The 21,399-nt window shown below is 47.0% G+C and overlaps 1 protein-coding gene and 1 long non-coding RNA gene across 8 annotated transcripts in view; both read left to right on the top strand.

The window, feature by feature from the left end:
* The first annotated feature begins 1,136 nt into the window (after nt 1-1,136).
* The window catches only part of MED10 (mediator complex subunit 10), a 37,557-nt gene continuing 17,294 nt past the window's right edge, over nt 1,137-21,399 (top strand). For 5 of the 7 annotated variants that reach the window (XR_004429638.1, XM_033178761.1, XM_033178757.1 and 2 more), the window contains exons 1-4: nt 1,142-1,363; nt 2,494-2,577; nt 5,299-5,401; nt 17,151-17,220. Coding sequence is in view for 6 of the 7 variants with exons in the window: in XM_033178761.1 (XP_033034652.1) it covers nt 1,242-1,363; nt 2,494-2,577; nt 5,299-5,401; nt 17,151-17,220 (379 nt within the window). In the remaining variant the exon portion in view is untranslated. Of the gene's footprint in view, nt 1,364-2,493; nt 2,578-5,298; nt 5,402-7,122; nt 7,808-17,150; nt 17,237-21,399 lie in introns of those variants that run through there. The other 2 variants (XM_033178762.1, XM_033178758.1) reach the window with 2 other exon arrangements.
* On the top strand, nt 11,585-17,136 carry LOC117064730. Its single transcript, XR_004429639.1, has 3 exons — nt 11,585-12,555; nt 12,824-12,847; nt 13,327-17,136. It is a non-coding gene; the product is annotated as an uncharacterized LOC117064730 (long non-coding RNA).

Raw genomic sequence — 21,399 nt, 5'->3', positions numbered from 1 at the left:
CTGCAACCTCTGTCTCCTGAGTTCAAGCAATTCTCCTGTCTCAGCCTCCCGAGTAGCTGGGACTACAGGTGCACGCCACCACGTCCGACTAATTTTTGTATTTGTAGTAGAGACAGAGTTTCTCCATATTGGTCAGGCTGGTCTCAAACTCCTCACCTCAGGTGATCCATCTGCCTTGGCCTTCCAAAGTTCTGGGATTACAGGCATGAGCCACTATGCCCAGCCTGCACTTCGTTTTATAATTCCCTAAAGTTAATTGTTGTTAAATCAGGAGAGAAGTATTTTATGTAACATTTCTGTGTATCAGCCCAGCCTATCATACCAACTGGAGTGCCCTGATTCCATAAGTTTGGCAAGTCCCTTACCTTGTCTGGGTTTCCATTTCTGGTCACAGCTGACAGAGGCTCTGGAAATTCATCTAGAAAAGGAGCTCCCTCACTTTGCCTGTTTCTAGGCACTGAAAAGTACAGGCTACAAATACATTCAGTAAAAGAAGAAATCACTTGAACTCAAACAGGCTGGAGGAGGTATCAGCTATCACAGGAGATCGGGCAGAAAAGTTTAGTTTCTTAAACATAAGAGTGAAATGATCTAAATTGAATTTCAATGAGATGAACAGCAGTTTACTAAAAGCTTTGTGAAGCAGGGGAGGTTATTTTCAGAGACAGCGCAACCCCATAGGGTGCTGTTTGGTCAGAAGTGGCCGAGGAGGTGAGACCCTGACCTAGGAAGGCAGCAGGTGTCCGGGAAGCATGGTTAGCAGCAAGAGGTAGGGGAAGTGGCCGCCGATTACATAGAGGAAAGGAGGCACGCCGGCGCTGATTCCAAGAGTTCTGGTAGAGGGGCAGGGAGACTACCGTCATCGGTCCTTCATACAAACTTTAGGATTTTCATCCATGTGTGTGTTGCTTGAAGATGCTGCATTGCACGATGTCTTCAAGTTCTCCCATGACCGAGACAGATCTGATGTGAGTGCAAGCAGTTAGTACTCGCCCCGATGCGCGCCGAAACCTCCTCCAGAATCCATACCGCATCCCGGAAAGCCCTCCCCGCCCCGCACTTAGGCCCCGCCCCCAACACGCCCGTCCCGCTAACCAGGCTCCGCCCCCAAGAGCTCGCCCGCGCGCCCCCAGAGGAAACGGAAGTCGTATCTGTCAGGACGGAAGCAGGAAGTGGGAGCGAAGGGCCACGCCTGCTGCGCAGCTGGCTTAAGGTCTGTGGGTGGGGGTCGCGCCGAGGCAATGGCGGAGAAGTTTGACCACCTAGAGGAGCACCTGGAGAAGTTCGTGGAGAACATTCGGCAGCTTGGCATCATCGTCAGTGACTTCCAGCCTAGCAGCCAGGCCGGGCTCAACCAGAAACTGTGAGTGGCGACCCGAGGTTGCCGGCGTCTCCCCAGGGCCTGGCCCGGCAGCGTGTGCTCGGGGAGCGGGCATCTAGGGAGCCAGAGCCGAGCCTGACCGCTGCTCCTGCCCCGCCAGCCCTCTGGTCTGGTCTCGGAGCCCGGGGCGCCTTTCCTGGCTGTGATCAGAGGGCGGGGCCCGCGCTGCCGCCTGTTGCCAACCGCCTGTTTCCCAGTTTGCATTAGAGGAACCTCTTTGAGGCCCCTTTGGAGACGTAATCATGGCCATATGATATATTTTCCGTTTCCCTATCAAGTGAATCATGCTTTCTTTTCTAGCGTCTCCCCTCTCATGTGTAACCCCCTCCCAGCCTTTTCCTCCTGGAGCTTTTCTGGGAATTCAGTGCCTGTCCCTAGAAGGGAGGCAGGCTCCACAGTGAGTGCGCGCCCTAAACTAGGCCTCAGAAGGTGAGGCTCCGAAGCCACCTGCTGCATAGGCCTGACAGTGGAGGAACTGGGGGGGAGGTGGTGCTGAGAAAAGTTGCAGACATTTATTATTATTATTTCTTGGCATGCGCCTTGTGCTGCTTATGGTGCTAGGCCCTGGGATGGAGAACAGGCAAATGCAAGTACAGCACTTTCGAGAAGGGCTTTCTGTGGGACGCGGACATAGAAAATGTTGCAGCCGAGGTTCCATACCCAGTACTGTGGGAATAGCCAGGCCAGTCTGCCTGTGTAGGAAGGCTCCAGAGAGGAGAGGAAGCTAAACCAGACAGCATGGCTTTGTTTCCCTCAGACTTTTTGAGTGTAGTCCGCTGCCCCATGTGTTTGCTGAAACCGCACATATAGTCATATGCAGTCAGGTAGTTGTTTTGGAGAGAAGGTTCATATTTTTCACCAGGTTCCTTCTCCATCCCCCTTACTGGAAATTTCTAGTTGAGAAGGAAAATAACAAATACGTAAGGGTATTTTGTAACTGTAACGGTGTCCTAGGAATCCTGTAGCTAACCAAAGAGGTGAGAGCCGTGTGTAACCCGCACAGGTGTGAGTAGAACTTGTGTGGAGCCGCAGTTGGCTGGGTAGCTCTGTGGGTGGTGCTTATGCTGCCAAGTGAAATTAACCAGACGCCTGTGTTTCTGCCTCTCCCCCAGGAATTTTATCGTGACTGGCTTACAGGATATTGATAAGTGCAGACAGCAGCTTCATGATATTACTGTGCCTTTAGAAGTTTTTGAGTAAGTAACATTCTTGGTATTAGTCTTGGGTATAATCTTGTTCAGTTGTGGTGTGGTATCGTGACTTCTTCATCACTGACATTTGAGTGCTTGCTGTGTGGTAGGCACAGCCTGGGTGCTGGGGATGTGCCAGTGGAAAAAAAATCGACAAAAATAACCTGCCCTCATGGAAGCGTTCTAATGGGATTACAAAACTAAAAAAAGTATCTCCTTAATATTGTATTGTTGAGAAAAAGTTACATGTAAAAAAAGCTTACTAAATATGTGGAAAGCATCATAGGTTCTCAAAGTCCTGCTTAGGCTGAAGAACAGCCACAAAACTTCCTTTTTTCCTTGAGAGGTGAAAATTCTTATGAGGGCTATATTGTACGTTTTTTAAAAATGGCAGCCAGAAGCAACCTGAAAAGCAGTCTTGTTTGATGTTCCCAAACTGCCCATGGAATGCTAGTTCTGAGAGAGGAAAATATCTGTTCTGTTGAAGGAGGAAAGAAGGGTTTTTATTCTAAGCGTGTTTGGGGAGGCTGCTCACTGTTTTCTGTAGGAGAGTTGTGTGCACCTATCTTAGTAATAGTCCTGAGAACACATACAGGAGTAAGCTTTTAGGTTTTTGAAATCCAGGTTTTATCACATTGATTTGGTCACATCTTTGATTTCACACGTGAAGGAGCTGATAAGTAACTGCAATAAGTTGTTTACCTAGTAAGTGTCAGAGTTCAGACAAAACCCCCGGACTCATACTTTCTTGACCAGTGCAGAGCAGCCTCTCCTTGATGGTGCTGGCTTGGAACAGCAAGAACATTCTAGTATTTGTTGCAGCAAAACTGCAAATGTAAATCACTAGATTTCCTTGAGCCGTAAAGGGAAAGAGTTATGGTTGGTTTCCATCCCAAAAGGTCAGGTACACGTTCTAGCTATAGTGCCTACAAAGACAGGCACAGAGGTAGTTTTCTTGGTCTCTGATCTTCTGTTCACCTGCTGATGACTTTGCCACATGTTCCTTACCTGTGCTCAGTGGGCACCACTGAGGTCTCTGACTTCAGGTGGGATGAAGGTCTTGCACCTGAGACAGCTCCAGACTCTTGGCTTTGGCTTTCCGAGTCCAGGAATACAGAGCGTCCTCTTTTGTGCTCTTCTGATTATGAGTGCAGGGGATGCATATAGTGACAAGTGGCGAGTAACTACTGTGTCTTCTGAAGCAGAACAAATGGAGACTGATGTGAACAGATTGCTTAAGGGCAGAGGGAAGTGCTAGGCACAGGTATGGATGAGATTGACCTGGGGTATCAGGAAGAGTATGCCAGTGAGCCCTAATACAGAGCAGATGCTGGGAGTTTAATCTGCAAATCGATGGTCGATGTCTACCCAATGTGGAAGGAATTCCCAGGTCCCAGTGGCTTTTGCAGCATGTACGTTTTCATATACACCAACTGTGTCTTTAGCTAAGATGAAAGGAGCTTGGCCCTTATCTCCAGGACTATGTGTGTGGGCAGGAGTGGGTTCACCCTTGGGTCTCCAAAGAACCAAGTCTGAGCAGAATGTCCATGGTGTTGAAGAAACGATCGTCAGCTGACATAGTTAACCTTATTCTGTGAGCCTGTCAGGTTTTTCTTGAGAAATGGATAGGTTTTGTTTAGAATTAACTGTAATTTTGCCACATTACATTATTTCAAAAACACTGAAATGAAATAGAATTTCCAGAACTTGTGATGTTTTTGTCTTTTGCTGTCTATCAAGGCTACTTTTTATACCATTAGTAATAACCTAATGATATCTTTGTTCTGAAGTGATTATGTATTTTTGGCCTCAATTATGAAAAACGAAAGTAGAGTTAGTTTTCAGTTTTTGTTTTTTGTTTTTTAAATAATGAATGATTCAATTTAGTTGAATTGTAAGGATTTCTTTAGGGTACAGAAATAGGCAGGTGGCCTGCTCTTGGTAAAATATAGATATTGATCTAGGTAGTATGTTTAATTAAATCTTCAGGATACTGAAGATAATGTCTGGGGGAAGTGTCAAAAATTCTAAGTAACAGTTTTATACTGTTTAGAAATAATTGGACAGAATGTCTCTGTTTTTATTTAAGTTACTTAGGTGTATTTAGTAAAGTGGTATATCAAGCCTCCTCTTCTTTTAAAAGCAGTGGAACGGTTTGTAAAATGATCTTGGGGCCGTCAGGGCTGGAGCTGTTGTGCTTGTAGTTCTCCTTTCCTTTCCCCTGAAGCTCCTCCGCAGAGGAGGAGGGGCTTTGCCAAGCAGCGGGGCTGACCTAGAGTGGAGGCTGCGTCGTAGCAGGGTCCTCCTGTGTCACCCAGGCCCAAACCCCTGGATCTCATTTAGTTTTTTCTTTTATCAAGAGTTGCCTTACCATACAAGCTGCTCTAAGGATCAAAAAGGTAATAAATTGCATGAGAGAATTTTGAAAAGTGCAAATGCTAAACAAATGTAAAGTGGTAGGTATGGCTTGTGAAGCGTGCTTGGGTTTGTAAGTGATCATTACTTGATTTTATGAGCTGTTCCTATTATCAGAAGTAATGAAATCAGATTATCTGTACTTGTGTAAATGAGGGAATCTTAATTCCCCTGGTTCCTACACTCAATTTTGACTAAACAAGGCCATGTGCAGTTATATATACCTGACCTTTTTTCCCCCATATCTTTCAGAAAGCTGTGAGAATAGGTGTCAGTCATGGGAATGCTAACTGAAATGTATCATGTTTCCAGATATATAGATCAAGGTCGAAACCCCCAGCTCTACACGAAAGAGTGCCTGGAGAGGGCTCTAGCTAAAAATGAGCAAGTTAAAGGCAAGATCGACACCATGAAGGTAAGACTCCAAGGAGTGTCAGAAATACACTGGGAAGAGATGCCTTCTCAGTGAAATGTGGTTAAGAGACTCATTTTTTTCCATACTTGCTAGAATATTGACTTTCATAACTTTACACATTGAGATTTCTGAATTGTGTAATAGGCAGCAAGTAGAATTAGATATCAGCTGTGTAATAGCATAAAAAGCATACACTAATGTTACTCTTAAGAAAATCCAGGGTAATTTTTGTGATTGCTAGTTCTCACTGGCTGTGATCATTTTCATTTTTTTAAGATGCACTTTTATTGCATTGATACTTTCTATTTCTGTAGTGATTCCTACTGTTGAAGGCTTTCTCTGTAGTCGTTGTTCTTTGGTTTAGAGGATTCTTGAATACTAATTTTTCTCTTTGTCCAGCTTCTGACCTCCAAACTTCTTTTTACCATATCCACTGTCATGAAATTCTCCAGATCACTTAGTTTTTCTTTGCCTTGATGAGATATAGAGAACTGTCTGCACTTGGACATTAATGTATAATTTTTTCTTAAATTGACTCAAATGTAATTCAAATTGGTGTTTTGTTTATTTGGACTTAGCGGCCACTCATTTCTGTTGGCGCCGTGCGACTGTTGCCATGTGGGGCAGGCACCCCTGCCTGCCTCTCCTCCCGGCTCACACCACGTGCCCCTTCCTCCTCCTGGCCATCCACGCCGGCCTGGTTTTCGGTTCTGGAATACATCCAACCCTTTCATTTGTGTTCTTTTCTCCTGCCATTTTCTCCGCCTGGAGCTCTTCCATGTTCTCTTTGCACAGGCGACTCTATCCTTCCAGTCTCAGATGATTTCAGCTCTTCAAAGAGGCCTTTGGGACCAGCCTTTTCTAAAGCTTCTTTCCTTGAGAATGCTGGTCAAGATTTACCTTTTAATTTTGCTTTTTCTGTTTGTTCTGTCTCCTCTGTCAGCTGCTTGAGCTCCAGGATCACAGAGGACGTGAGTGTGCTGTTCCCACTGATGCCTGTTGCCAGACTAGGACACATGTGCTCAGCCATGGCTAATGTGCGCAGGCAGGGATGGTCACACAGTGGCCTCTTGGCGCTCTGGCCCAGTGGAGGAGCAAGGGGAGGAGCTGTCAGAAGGAGACCTGTCTAGTCACAGGCAGGTCACAGGCCTTCCAGAATCCCATCCAGGTGATCCCTTCCTGGTGGTAAACAGCACACATCAGAAGTAGTGTTTTGTCATAGTTGTTCTTACGGTGCCCACAGCCTCATCTCTGTTTTGTCCATTTGGGATTGAGGAGTTGTTGAGTCCAGTGTCACCTTCAGAGCCTAGTGCACTCCTTATCAGTAGCAAGGGCCAGTGGTTTTGATTGTTCTGTTTCACTTGGTAAAGCCGAGTGAGAATTATATTTGCCAGCAGAAGCGTCTCTCTCCATGTGAACACAGCCACTGGGCCACAAGGGACGTGGCTTACAGTTCCAGCAGGCTCTTGTCACACCAGTGCCTTTGGGCAGTACAGAATCATGCTGCTGGTGGTGATGTCTGGGGCTGTGCAGGGTCGCTTCCTTTTGCGTATGTCGCCATTGGTGTCATTTCCTCTCTGAGACCAGTGGAAGTCTCAGGTCAGTCCCGTGGCCCTGTGTTGCTTAGTGGGCCATGTGTTTAAACTTCCAAAAGGCATATTTTAAATAGTTATTGGAGTGTTGATGTGAAGGGCTCCTTTGATAATGTATTTTCTTTGTAGAAATTTAAAAGCCTGTTGATTCAAGAACTTTCTAAAGTATTTCCGGAAGACATGGCTAAGTATCGAAGCATCCGGGGGGAGGATCACCTGCCTTCTTAACCAGCTCACCCTCCCTGTGTGAAGATCCCCCATGACTGCAATGTGGCGTGAGGCTGGGACTGCGAGCACTGACGCCACCTTCCTGCTGGTGTGGGACTGGGCCCTGGGCACACCCCTCAGCCCCTCTGTCCTCATTGTTTGGCCTCATGGGACGGAGGGGCTGGAGGAGAGGCGGAACTGTGCCCCAGCTGTTCCAGCAGCTTGTCCGGTGTCAACTGGCTCTCAGAGTGCTGACCCCTCGTGACTGTGGGGATCGTTCTCTCTGCGGGCAGATGAGGCGCAGGAAAATAGGCTTGGAAATGTTCAATATGATGGGTAAATTAAAAGTTTTACAACATTCTACCTAATATTTTTCTTTTAATGTACTCTTTCTGTTCTATTTTATTATGGTGTCAGAAAGCTAAAACGACTAGGAAAAATTTTTTTAGAAAAAGAAAAATTGGTTTAATGTGGGACAGTACTTAAATTGGTATTATATTTTACGTTTTCAAGTATAGTGCATAAAGAATGTTTTGAATGTAACTGTTTTGTGGATTTCAATTAGACATGCGTACAATAAACTAAGTATGTGGCTTATTCCATGTAATTATTTTTGTAATATTTTTATAATATAGTACAATGTGTCTTGTAAACAGTTATTTATTACTTTCCCAGAGGGTTGGTCATATTCATAAGAAAATTTGTTCTCCAGGCATTTAGGAAGGAAAAGCTAAAGCAAAATGCTGAATTCCAGTTTTTTCTACAACCCCTTTCCTAGGGGCCATAGAACACCAATTTATTGACACTCTCGAAAGGCGTCCTGCAGGGCTGTGTTTCAGCTTCAAAGCGTGCTTACAGATCTCGAGGGGCTTCTGTGAACCTGCAGGTTGGGATTCACAGGTCCGGTGGGCCTTGCAAACTGGATTTCTCATGAACTGCAGGTGGCGCTGTTTCTGTGACCTGTGGGCCACCCTTGGAGTTGAGGCCCTAGTGAGGCCTGTGCGGAGGTTGGCCTGTAGACGCCTGTGTCCGAATGGTCTGGGCAGGCTCCTTTGTAAGGTAGGGCCCTACTTCAGACCTATTTAGCCGCAGGCTTTAGGATGGGCCCTAGAAATCTGCATTCATTTGCCTCCTACGAATGATCCTGAACCAGCTTTGATCCTAGCCAGGGCTGCCAGAATAAAATACCACATTCTGGGTGGTTTTAACAACAAACATGTATTTTCCCACAGTTCTGGAGGCTGGAAGTGCAAGCTCACAGCGCCTGCAGAGTGGGTTTCCCCGAGGCCTCCCTGGCTTGCAGACCTGCTCGCTCTGTCCTCACGTGGCCGTTCCTCTGTGTGCGTCCCGGGCTTGGTGTCCCTTCTGTGTCCTAACCTCTTCAGAATCTAAGAACACCAGTGAGGTGGTGTTAGGACCCGCCCAAAGGACCCGTTTGTAACTTAACTTTGAAGACCCTGTCTCCAAATACAGTTGCATTCTCAGGTCCTGAGGTTAGGGCTTTGACTCTGGAGTTTCGGGGGGATGCACCTCAGTCCAGAATTCTCCCCAGGAGGGTTGTATTTACCAAGAGTCAGGGGCCAGGCCCCTTAGGAAGTTCGTCCCTCGTTAGCAGTTCTGTTCTCTCCAAAATAGCACCAGAAAAGGACTCCTACCCCTACCAAGGGGAGGAATTTCTGCTAGAGTAGGGGAGTCCCCTGTCTGGCAGATTCGGGTGCCTGCAGTCCCTGTTCCGCCTTGTTTTTCCGGCATCAGGATGCTGACTGTTGGCTGCTGCACGAGGGCCATATGGGCACGCGGCTCACTGGGCTCTTCCCACACACTTCATCTGCATCAACTCACCTGGCCCTCACCAGCCCTGTGCGGTCTGGCTTTGTATTACCGATGTCGACGCTGAGCATCAGGGCTTAAATAATGTGTCCAAAGCCCTGTAGCTTCATATCCCTCTGTGCTGGTTCCTGGTGGATCCCGCATGTCCACAGTTCCCTCTTCCTGGGCTCTAAATATGGAGGATGAGCCAGTAGTGGGGGCTGTTCCACATATCCTGGGACTGAGTTATTCGGGTGGCATCAGGCTGTTTTAATCCTGACGTCTGAGCCTCGGGAAGAGGGGGTGACTCAGCTAGAGATGCAGCCAGTGATAGCCCCACAGCATGATGAGTCTGCTGACCTAGGCCCAGCGGGGGCGGGTGTAGCTGTCACACGTTATTCTGGAATATTCACCAGTCTTTTTGAGTAAAAGTTTGGGTATATGGATGCACTGCCTTGGAACTCCTAACTCTCATCATTGTGTCTGATGACACCACCACAGTGGGTCGCCAGGGAATTAATAGGTGCTGAAGCCTTTCGATCCTGTGACAGTCCACATGCTCCCTAAGTTCACGGGAAGGTCTCCTTTTTCCACCCCACCTACCATTACTGTTAGTCATAAGTGCCCGTCACTTTCAAATCCTCTGAATTGCTGAGGAATCTGCTTAACTCGCAATTCATGTCAGTGCGAGAGTGCTGGAGGGTTCCAGGCCACATGTGATACTCGGCGAGGCATGCTGTGACTGTCTCCGGCACTGCCTTACAGGGCTGTCCATCCGGAGGAGTTTGGGTTCAGGTGCACACACCTGGCTGGCCCTTCATCCCTTCCTCTCAGAGACCTCGTTTTGGTTAAAAGAATGATTGCGAGAGCCATCCTGGGGCGGTATCAACAATTTGAATCAGCTTCTTCACATCACCCCTGCCCCCCAGTTCGTTCCAGTCCCTGCTTTGCTTCTCATCTCTTCCCCACCCCTTTTCCTCCACACACAGATCAGGCGAACAGCCCCGGGGCCCACTGATTTTTGTTATGCCCAAGGACACCACTGACCACCACGCGGCAGGTACGGATTCAAACGGGGCCTGAACCTGTATCACTGCTCTAGATAATCTGTGCTGCCTCTGTGGGTCAGAATGAAAAAGCAAAAATTAAGCCCCACCTTTACACAGAGCTAGAACATTCTTTACCTTTTTGGGTGTACAGTCAGAAGTGTTCATTACAGAAAACTGAAAAATATAGCTACGAAAATCTCCTTATTTCTGCCCAAATTGTTATGATTGTGATTTTCATCCATCTATATCCTTCTCTTGCACAGATGCGCACACACACTGAACAGCTAGATGTGGAATTATTACTATGCACATGAGTTGGTAACCTTTATTCTTTTAACAGGATGCCATGGAATCTGGGCAACTCAAACTTCCTCCCACATAATTTTAATATTAGTATTCCATTAATATGTTAACAGCAGACGTGTGGTTATTTACATGGTGGACACAGCTTAAAGCACTTCCTATGCATTGCCTCAATTCCCACAGTAAACCAGTGAGGTTTACAGATGAGGGACCTGAGGCGCCTGCTCAGGTCACCCAGCTAACGAGTGGGAGAGCTGGGCCTGTGCCTACCACGTCACAAGACCGTGTGACTCTCCTGGGCTTAGTTCATCAGCTCCAGTTGGGTACCTGTGTGCTTCACAGTTCTTCACTAATACGAAGTTAATATATTTGACCATATATCTTCCACTTGTTCAATTATTATTTAGGGTAAATTCCTGGAAGTTGAGCTATTGGAGTTACACTTGATTAGGATTGTGATACCTCCTGTCTCTATTGCGCGCAAGTCCTGAAATAACCAGGTGTTAGTTAGTTACAAGGGAAAGTGCTCATCTTTGGGGAATATCAGTATTGTCACTGAATAGTTTGTCAGTTTTCTGTGTTCTTTTTTTATTTCCATTTTTTGAATCCTATCAAATATGTATGAATGCCTTATTAAAATATTTCTACAGTCAGTGACAATACAGGCACTGGCTACAAACGAGGTCACATGCTTGCCCTGTATAGCCCGGTGAGCCTGCTCTGTTTCCTGCCCTCACCTGCACAGAAGTAACCCAACTGTGCAAGCAACAGAGGTGCCATTGCCCTAGGGGGATTTGACAGAATATACAGTCCTTGGTCCTGTTAAGACTCAGGTGACGTTAGGTGGCAGATGTACCACTTATTAAACTTTTAAAATGTACCACAAACCTAAGAACTTACAAAGGAAAAGATCGATACATTTGGCTATATAGCTGTTAGAAAAAAATAAATAACATAAGGCTAAAAACACCATAAACTCAAAAGGCAAAAACGCTAAGAAAGATCCTTTTTTAAAACTTTTTTTAAAATAGAGACAGGGTCTCACTCTGGCCCAGGTTGGAGTGCAGTGGTACAATCATAGCTCACTGTAATGAATTTCTGGGCTCCAGGGATCCTCCCACCTCAGCCTCCTGAGTAGCTAGGACTATAGGTGTACACTACCATGTCCAGCTAATGTTTGTTATTTTCATTTGTAAAGATGAGGTCTCACTGTATTGCCCAGGCTAGTCTCAATCTCCTGGCCTCAAGTGATCCTCCCTCCTTGGCCTCCCAAAGTGCTGAGATTATAAGTGTGAGCCACTGAGCCCAGTTGTAATACTTATTATTACGTATCACAAGGAACTTAATAACTGCTCTGCAGAGCTCTTTCATAAATAAGAAAAATAACGCAGCAGAAGAATAGGCAGGTGTTAATTTTTGCATCGTTTATAAAGGAAAAAAGGCAATAACTTGAATGTCCATGAACAATGGCTTAGATAAATCATGCTTTATCCATTTGCTGGATAACTACTCTGTGACTAACATGAACGAACGAATGAATGAATGAATGAAGATCTTTATCCTTTGATACAGAAAGACGGACGAATAGGTAATTACAAAACACGTTTGTTAATCGACATTAGCTGAGGGTTGACCTTGTCCGAGCTCTCTCTGAATGCGTTTCTCCGAGGCAGACTTCTGCCTACCCGTGGCAGAACCAGCATGGAGCTTATGAAAATGTTGAATCCAGGCCCCATTCCAACCAGCACAGCTTCCAGAGAGCCCTCTCTTTCCTTGACTTCTAAACAGCATGTTCCAGCAGAGGTTCAGGGTTGGGTTCCTCGAGGCCTCTTTCCTTACCCACCCTCTCCCTGGGCAAGCTCATCTATCCGCTGGCACCAGTTACCATCCTGTGCTGAGATTCCAGGTTTATAGCCCCGCCTACATGAGTCCTACACTTCTGTAACCCAGCTTCCATTTTTTTTATTTTTCCTCTCTGCTATTCCCCGGGAACCTCAAACTCAGTGTCTCTAAAATTACACAGATACCTTTCCCACCCAAGTCTCTCTCTGTGTCTGCCTCAGAAAGTGGCATGAACTTTTATCTGGTCATATCATCTTTGCCTTCTTTCTGTCCCTCCCTCTTCCCCTGGCCTGGTATCATTGCCATCGCTAAGTCTCCTAAGTATCCTATTTCCTTGTTTTTATGTATGTATGTATATAGGTATGTATGTATGTATGTATATAGGTATGTATGTATGTATGTATATAGGTATGTATGTATGTATGTATAGGTATGTATGTATGTATGTATATAGGTATGTATGTATGTATATAGGTAATGTATGTATATAGGTATGTATGTATATAGGTATGTATGTATGTATATAGGTATGTATGTATTATGTATGTATGTATGTATGTATTATGTATGTAGGTATGTATGTATGTATGTATATAGGTATGTAGTATGTATGTATATAGGTATGTATGTATGTATGTAGGTATGTATGTATGTATGTATATAGGTATGTATGTATATAGGTATGTATGTATGTATATAGGTATGTATGTATGTATGTAATATAGTATGTATGTATGTATGTATCTAGAGTATGTATTATGGTATGTATATAGTTATGTATGTATGTATGTATATAGGTATGTAGGTATATAGGTATGTATGTATATAGGTATGTATGTATATAGGTATGTATGTATTATGTAGTATGTGTATGTATGTATATAGTAGGTATGTATGTATGTATAATAGGTATGTATGTATATAGGTATGTATGTATATAGGTATGTATGTATGTATATAGGTATGTATGTATGTATGTATATAGATGTATGTATGTATGTATAAGGTATGTATGTATTAGGTATGTATGTATATAGGTATGTATGTATGTATGTATATAGTATGTATGTATGTATATAGGTAGGTATGTAGTATGTATGTATATAGGTAGGTATGTATATAGGTATGTATGTATGTATTTTCACTCCAGTCATACTCGTATTTCATCCTCCCGGTCCACCACACCTCCACATAGCTCATCTCTTTACCTGGCTCACCTGTGCCCACCTTTCAGGTTGCAGTGTAAAAGTCATTTCTGTTACCTCACCTTCTCTGACACCTCAGACCAGGGCTGGTCAGTTTGTCAAACTCTCCTTTGACATCCAGTAAGAATCAAAGGTAACTCTCAGAGTTACGGAGGAAGTATCTGACCTTCAAGACTATAATCTCCTTAAGAGCCTGGACCACACCAGCCTTGTCCACTACTATACCCTGGACTTCTCACAGTGACTGAGATGTCATGGGTACATATCAATTATTAAACAAATGAATGAGCAAACTGATGGATGCATTTGGCCTCAAATTCCTCAAATTCTATAACACAAGTAAGTCTGGGTGTTTCAAGAACCAGAAGCAGTGTGTGTCTTCTTCATTGTACCAAAAGATTCTCTTCTGTTTCTTGGAAGAAAAATAACTAAATGACACAAAAAGGAAACAAATGGCATGACTTGGTGATAAGGAAGAAATACTGTGGGTGGCAGTGGGAGTCACCCAGCTGAGAAAGCCGGAACTTTTACAGATGGCCCTGGCATGCACACGCTTCAGCAGAACTCCGGGAGTGCAGATCCTCCGAGGGTAGGACAAGCTGCAGTGTGCAGGACCACTAGACCATGGGGCAGGAGTGGTGCGTGCATAGGTGGCTGCCGGCAGGAGGCATGGGGGGATTTCTGCATCCCCAGCAGTGTCACAGGAAGCCCCTGAGGATGCTCTCCCAGAGGAAGACTTGAATTTCCTCATTTCCCAGGTGGAGGTTAGTGCCCCCTTCCTGAGCTGTTAAGTACAGGTTCTCTGCGGAAGACAGACACAAGCTCCAGCTTGTCATTTATACACATACAGTTTCAAAACCACACACATACTGGGCTGTTTGTTTTTGGTAAGTGCATGGCAAACACAGAGATGGGGTGCATGTGCCCATGTAATTTTAAATGCATTGGAAATACAGAGGAGGCCAGTTCTAATTTGAGGACTGTCTGGCTGCAGTGATTTATTGTACACAGACCTGAAGCGTCAGCACACTGCCGTGTTGGCACAGATGCAGGTGGCATCATTCTCGCAGGTTTCTTGGAGACTAGAGCCCTCTGAAGTATGAATACCCTGCTTACAAGCAGACCGAATGGCACAGCGGTTCCGTCATCAAGCCGATTGCTAATCCAGGTGTTTTGCAGGCAAAACATGATAATTTTGAATAAACTTGATAGCAATTCTTTAGTATCAACATAAACCCAGCCTTTCGGGGCTGGCTGACTGGCCACAGGCGTGTGGCTGGTCAGGGAGGGGCCGGGTGTCCCGCAGGATCCTGTGACTTACAGCCCTGCGCTCCGTCCACTTTGATACCGGAAGGCTTGCACACACCATGTGTACTCAAATGCGGAAGCTGAGACTTAATAAAAGATTCCTCCAAAATAGTCATGAAGTCTATGTGGGTTGAGGTGCCCGAGCTGACCCGTCTGGGGGTGTTCTCTTACCTGGGTGGACACAGTTGGGGACCCAGCTCCTCCAGCACGCTCTGGAGCCCTGTCAAAGCCCAGGCCTGCTAGGCAGTGTCCCTGTGGTTGCCCTGATGATCCTGCCGTCTGAGGCTTGGCCTCATCACAGGGCTTGGCTCTGGAGGCAGATGGAGCAGCTTCGATGGCGCCACTGCAGAGGGCAGTGCCAGCTGCCATTATCCTCAGGAGCCCAAGCTCAGCATCTCCAACTCTGGAGAGAGACCCTGGCGCTGTTCCACAGTAAGGGGTGTTGATCACTGACTCTGGATCGGGCACTGTGCACAGGTTTGAGGGATGGTACCTCGTTTATCCCCAGACCCACCCCACTCACAGAGGGAGCCAGGGTCCCGAACTGGGAAGGGACGTCTCCAGGGGTGGCCAACTGCAGCCTGGAATTTGCTGGGGCGGGAGGGGAGGGGGTTCTGCTGCTCAGACTGCCTTGGGTCATTCCATCAGACAGAATGTGCTAGAGGTGGAGGGGAGCGGGGACTGAGGGAGAAGGGGAAGGTGACTCGCCTCGTGCCCGGTGATAGATACTAGGTGGGCTGTGCTGTGTGTGCTGGTCTCACCTTCAGCTTGCAGGAGCTCTGAGCACGTCACACCCTGAAGTCACTGGGGCTGTACTCATTGCTGGTTGGGGTGAGCAGTGGAATGTATTGGGATGGTCGTTCAGGCAGAGTGTGAGTGGGAACGCAGGTGCCAAGGTGACCAGTAACCCCTGCATGGAAGATGCCATTTCTCCCAGCTGCCAAAGAGCTGCATTAGGAGCAGGGACCTCATGGAACCCTGTTTTGGTTCCTCTTCCAGTCCCAGATTCCCAGTTTTGTTTAGAAGGCACCTCTAAGTTATAGAGCTAATTCATTTCAATACAACAATGTATATACACACGTATGTGTGTATCCATATGTACGTACTTACAAGCTCCGCGTGCAAGCATCTGTGTGTGTGTGTGTGTGTGTGTGTAGTCATCCAGTCTTTTAGGGACTTAGGGATAAGGCAGGGCAATTGGGAAAGTTTGCAGATGGGAGCCTGAACTGGGTCGAATGGTGCTTCACCCAAAATCGTGTCCACCTGAAACCTCAGAATGTGACTTCATTTGGAACTCAAGTTTTTCCTGATGTAGCCAGTTAAGTTGAAACGAGGTCATACTGGATTAGGGTCAACCCTAAGTCTAATGACTTGTATTCTTATAAGAGAAAATAGAGACACACAGGAGAGCATGCCAGGTGAGGACAGTGGCCGATCAAACTGATGCACCTGCAAGCCAAGGCACCCCAAGGAGCTCCAGGGTCACCGGAAGCTGCAAGAATCCAGGAGGACCCTGCCCTGGAGCCTTCCAAGAGAGCACAGCTCTGCTGACACCTTAGTTTCAGACTTTTCCCCTCCAGAACCACGAGAGACCACGTTTCTGTTCTTTTTAGCCACTAAGCTTGTGAAGGTTTGTTACAGCATCCCCAGGAAAATGATATAAGTGCCCAAGGATGAATGAGGCGGGGGATGGTAAAAAGGCACACGCTGTAGAGAGCTGCAGCCTTGGGGAATTTGGGCACCATTGTGGTAAGCAGGTGCTTACTCAAGTCTTCAGCTCAGACACTGCCCGGCCCTGGCAGCCCAGGCGAATGACCTGGGAGGTGGCTCCCAGCAAGCTCCCAGCCCCGGGAGCCCCTTGCTCAGCCCATGGCCAGATAGTGGACCTCTCAGTGATGGGCTGCGCTGCATGCTGAATCACCAGCCACTCTTTCACTTCCCAGCCTGATTTGGGGGCTCCCGACGTAGGCCTTACCTGGTTTGGCTGGGTTCCTGAGGCCTGACCTGTCTGCAGCTCAAAGCCATGCCTGATGATGGAGACCCTGTGCTACAGCCCATGGTCCCGGCCGGGCAGGGGGAACTGGCAGGCATCAGTTTCGGGCCCAGTTTGGCCCCTTCCTTGCCGTATGGCCTGGTGGCTTCTCTCAGCAGGGGGCACTTCTAGAGTAGGGAGAACAACCTCCCAGTGTTGATAGAAGGAAGGCATGTGCTTACACGTTTACTCTCTGTGGTGCCGGGGACATGGTAAGTAATTGATCAGCCAATCAATAGCAATCAGTCAATAAAGGGCCACTTTGGTTATTCCTGTCTTTGTTTTACTGAGTTTGATTGCTAGTCTTGGTTCCCAGAGCAACTGTCTCCTTTTTTTTCTTTTTCTTTTTCTTTTTTTTTTTTTTGCACATTGCATCTTCTAACATGTCTGCCGGACCTTTAGCCCTGGTTCCATGAAAATGGGGATGAGGATGGTGACGCTAAGTCTCCCAGGCACGGAACAGCACGCTTAGGTGAGCTCATGCCCAGGTCAGTTTATTATTTTCTTTCAGACATATAGAGAAAGGAGACAGATTAGCCATTACCTCGATGTGGGTACGGACCAGTTGAGGTCACAAGATCCCCGTAGCTGCGGTCTTCACAGCACAGCCATTATGATCATGAGAGCAGGAAGGAGGTTGGCTTCATCCTGCAGCTGAGCATGAAGAGGAAATTTGGAACAGAGGCTGGGAAAACAAGGGAGACACTGGTGGAATATTTATTTCTAGCTTTATTTATAGCATCCTTTGCTCAGAATCAGAAATCAGCAAAGCAGCAGAGAGGTGGGGCTGCCCCTTGAGTACCGGTTGTGGCTGGGGCTCCTCTGGTGCTCAGGCAGTCACATGTCCCTTTGTTTTCCTTCATGGCCCTGCCCTGTTCTGCTCGGCACTGGGTCTGCTTGACTCTCCTTGTGCAGTTGGCTTCTTGGGGTTTGTGACCATGTTACATTCTACAAAGCCATTTACTTACCAACAATTCAGGCAGTCATGTAGGAGGAAGGCAGACTGCTAGGATCCCTCTTTCAGGGGGCTTTTCTGCCTTTGCATTTCTGTTGGGGAATCGTATTTCCACTTGGGCTTGTGCTAGGATTTTTCATGATGGATTAAAAAGCATCTCTGTTTTTCAACTATCGTTGAAGTTTTCCAGGTTTTTTTAGGAGTGAGCAATCTTATGTGAGATAATAACATCCATCATACCTTAAAATTTAAAAAATAATTTTACATAACTTATCTCAATTTAAATATGCACTGAACATAATTATAAATGTGCATTTATACATTTATTTATACACATATGTATACATATGTGTTGTATTTTATTTTAGTTATGATTGTCCTTTACTGTTTCACGTAGGTTTGCTGCAAATTAGGAAAGGTTCAGGTGAGAGTGAGATGCAAAGACAGAAATTAATTTTTCTCCTGCAACAACAATGCGAAGCTGTCTGCCCGGACAGCAGTAGCTCCTCACAGACATCAACCGGGACCTAAGCTCACCAGTCTGCTCTGCCATCCTCAGCATGGGCTCTGTCCTGACATTACAAGATGGCTGCTGCACCTCCAGGCATCATGTTTGCATTCCAGGCAGGAATAACATAGAAGAGGGAGGGCAAAGGTTGATGGGCAAAAAGATTTCTCCTGTGGAAGCTTTGCCATTTGATTCTGGAAGGGCTGTCTTTCTCAGGGACTTCTGCTCACATCTCATGGGCAAGAACACTGTCGTATGGCCCCCCTGATTACAAGGGAGTCGAGTGATCTTAGGTTTAGCTCTTACAGTCCTTAGAACAGAGACAGGCAGGGGCAGAGAACAGAGACAGGCAGGGGCAGAGAACAGAGACAGGCAGGGGCAGAGGGCATGGACAGGGAGCAGGAGCTCTCAGGCAGCCGGTGGGGCCTGCTCTGGCACCTTCAGGATGAAGGACGGCCTGGATTTCCATTCACTGGGTGCTCATGTTGGCCCTTTCCTGTAGAAACTTACTTTGTCGGAGTGACTTAAGGCTAAAAATTGAATTTCATGTAAGTAAATTTAAACCCTAGATGCGTCATTGTGGGTTTTCAAGTTTAGTTCATCTGAGGAGCGCAAGGCCCAGCATTGCACCTCACTGTCTAGACAGAGTTTGGAATAAGAAACAGCAGCCATTCACGCAGGGCCATCTGCAGGCTCCCTCTGGGAGTGCTGAGGAGCGGCATGGATGGAGACCGTGCTCACCAGAGGTTTTGTCCGGAAGCTGCAGATGAGCGGCTTTGTCCATGGCCCTGCCCACATCCACGGCTGCTGCCTCCCTGGCTGGCCTCACCTTTGCCCCTGCCTGGAGTAGCCTTAAGTCAGGGCATAGATGCTGGCAGGACCAAGGTACACAATGGAACTGGAAAAGCAAGCAGGAGTCTTCCCGATTCTCCAGGTGGGAGGATTCCCAAGTCTCCAACTGGAGTCCTGGGAGGCACAGCCATTGTCGGGTGCCACCTGCAGCCGCGGGTGGATGGGTTGGGGAGGCAGGGCTGCCTCTGTCTGCTGTGGCTGCAGGACTCGCAGGTGTCATCCTCTTTAATGCATCACACCTGGTTTATTTTCACCTTTTCATCGGCCATCATCTGTTCCTAACTTCGTGTTCCTCTTCTCAAGGCTGGGGGAGGTGGCTGGATGCAAAGACGGCCCTAGGGCCTGCCGCATCCTGCCTCCTCCCTTCAGCTCTCTCCCCTCTCCTTCCTGCCCAACTTCCTCTTGAAAATGCCCTGAGCCCTTTTCCTGTGCCTTTCTCAGCCACCTGCCTGCGGAGGGGCTGCTGATGAGGAAGAGGTGGCCCCTTCCCTGCCTGCCCTCCCATGCTCACTCTGCGTGTCCACCTCATCAACCCTCCAGAGACCCTTCTTTTCTCCCGAGATACGTTAGGGGAAGAGGCACATATTTTAAGGTGCCCTCTGGGCAATCTCTTTTTGCCCCAGCGTTTATTAATTTGCAGCCACATGCAGCCTAGAGTGTCTGAGTCCCAAAGGGATGTTGTTAACACAGTCGTCCATTGATTTAATCAAAAGCAGCAGCTGGGGCCCGGGGTGTGGTCGAGTTATGAAATTCAGACACAATGCAACACACAGGATGGGACTTTTATGCAAACTGTTGGTCTGACCGCTTAAAAGTTTGGGATGTGAGTGAAAATTGAATGTTCGTCCTCAGATGTGTATCATGCCCCACTGTGAAACTAATTGCATTTCAGTAGCACGTGGAGGCCATTATCATTGCTATTATTAATAACCATTTATTAACTGTGCACAGTGTGCAACCAGAGAGCTTACTCAGCACAGAGCCCTCCCATACAGAAACCGGGCATACGCAGGATTGATTTGGACCTGTTTTTTATTGCTGCTCTTGTTAAGCTTAAATAGTCTTTTGTTTGTACAAATGTTATTTTTGTGCAGCAAGCAGAAGCAGATAGTGTATGTAACACTGCTGTTTCGCACACTTGTTTTTCCTGGTGAAAAATGTGAATGGTGCAGAGCATTCCAGACCCAGCCTCAGTGTTTGTAACCACGCACATCTTCCCAGGCAAACCAGATGCCCTCTACGCGTATATTCAGGTGCTCAGAAAAATACATAGAGGATCGCATTATACACATCCTTCAGGGTTTTTCTTTTTTCGCTTGAAATACCTTTGCAAATCTTTGTCAGCAGGGGCAGGGCTGGCAGGTCTGTCAGCGGCGCCCATAGCATGGAGGAGTCGCATGTGCCTAGACTCTATGATGCCAGCAGTGCCGTGGGGTACGCCATTGTTCATGGTCCTCAACTGTCATCTGCGGAGTCCCTTGGGATTAATTTCTTAAGATGGAATTATGTGTACTTAAATGTTGCTAATTATTACCAAACTGCTACCCTAAAAAGTGGCACCAGTCAGCCCTCCCAGAAATGGCACGGGGAAGTGTCTGCTTTGGTTCAACGTCATGTTGCTGAGCTCTCAGTTCTGTGGCCTCCTCTGCAGAGATCGACCACTAAGGCTGTTTGTTGAGTGTCCTTCTAGACCTTTTTATGCATGCCACATACATAGGCATGCTTGCTGTGTCTCTCCTAATTCTCCTCAATGGTTGTGACAGCTTCTGCAAACTGGGGCCCAGGAGGGGTGGGATCACCTGTGCGGTGCGGAGCTTGGAGCCATAGTTGCAGGGAGCTCAGGAAACCAGAGACTGGTCCCCTCCAACCTGCCTGGTGGGACCCCTGCTTTCCTATGGGGACACAGCAGCAGCGTCAGTGAACAAATGGAAAAGAAAAGACTTTTCCTTTGTGCAGCCATTAGCAGAGGAAAACAAATGCCAAATGGCTTTAAAATAGGGAGATTCCCCTGGATTATTTGGGTACCCCCATGTAATCACAGGGGTCCTTAGAAGTGGGAGAGGAAGGTGGAAGAGGAGAGTCACGGGGAGCCTGAGCACAGAGGCGTGGTCAGAGAGACACAAGGCTGTTGGCTTAAGAGGACCAAAGAATGTGGGTGGCCTCTAGAAGCTGGAAAGGCCAGGGAGCGGAAGTCCCCCCACCCCCGCCAACTCCGTGCCTCCAGGAGGAACCAGCCCTGCTGACACCTTGAGTGTAGCCCAGGGAGACCTGCTTTGGAACTCCTAACCTACAGAATCCCAAGATGATAAACAACTAGTGTTGTTCTAAGCTGCTAA

This window comes from Trachypithecus francoisi, unplaced genomic scaffold (assembly GCF_009764315.1).
Source record: "Trachypithecus francoisi isolate TF-2019V2 unplaced genomic scaffold, Tfra_2.0 Lachesis_group2, whole genome shotgun sequence".
NCBI lineage: Eukaryota > Metazoa > Chordata > Mammalia > Primates > Cercopithecidae > Trachypithecus > Trachypithecus francoisi.
This window is presented reverse-complemented; position numbering and strand designations above follow the sequence as displayed.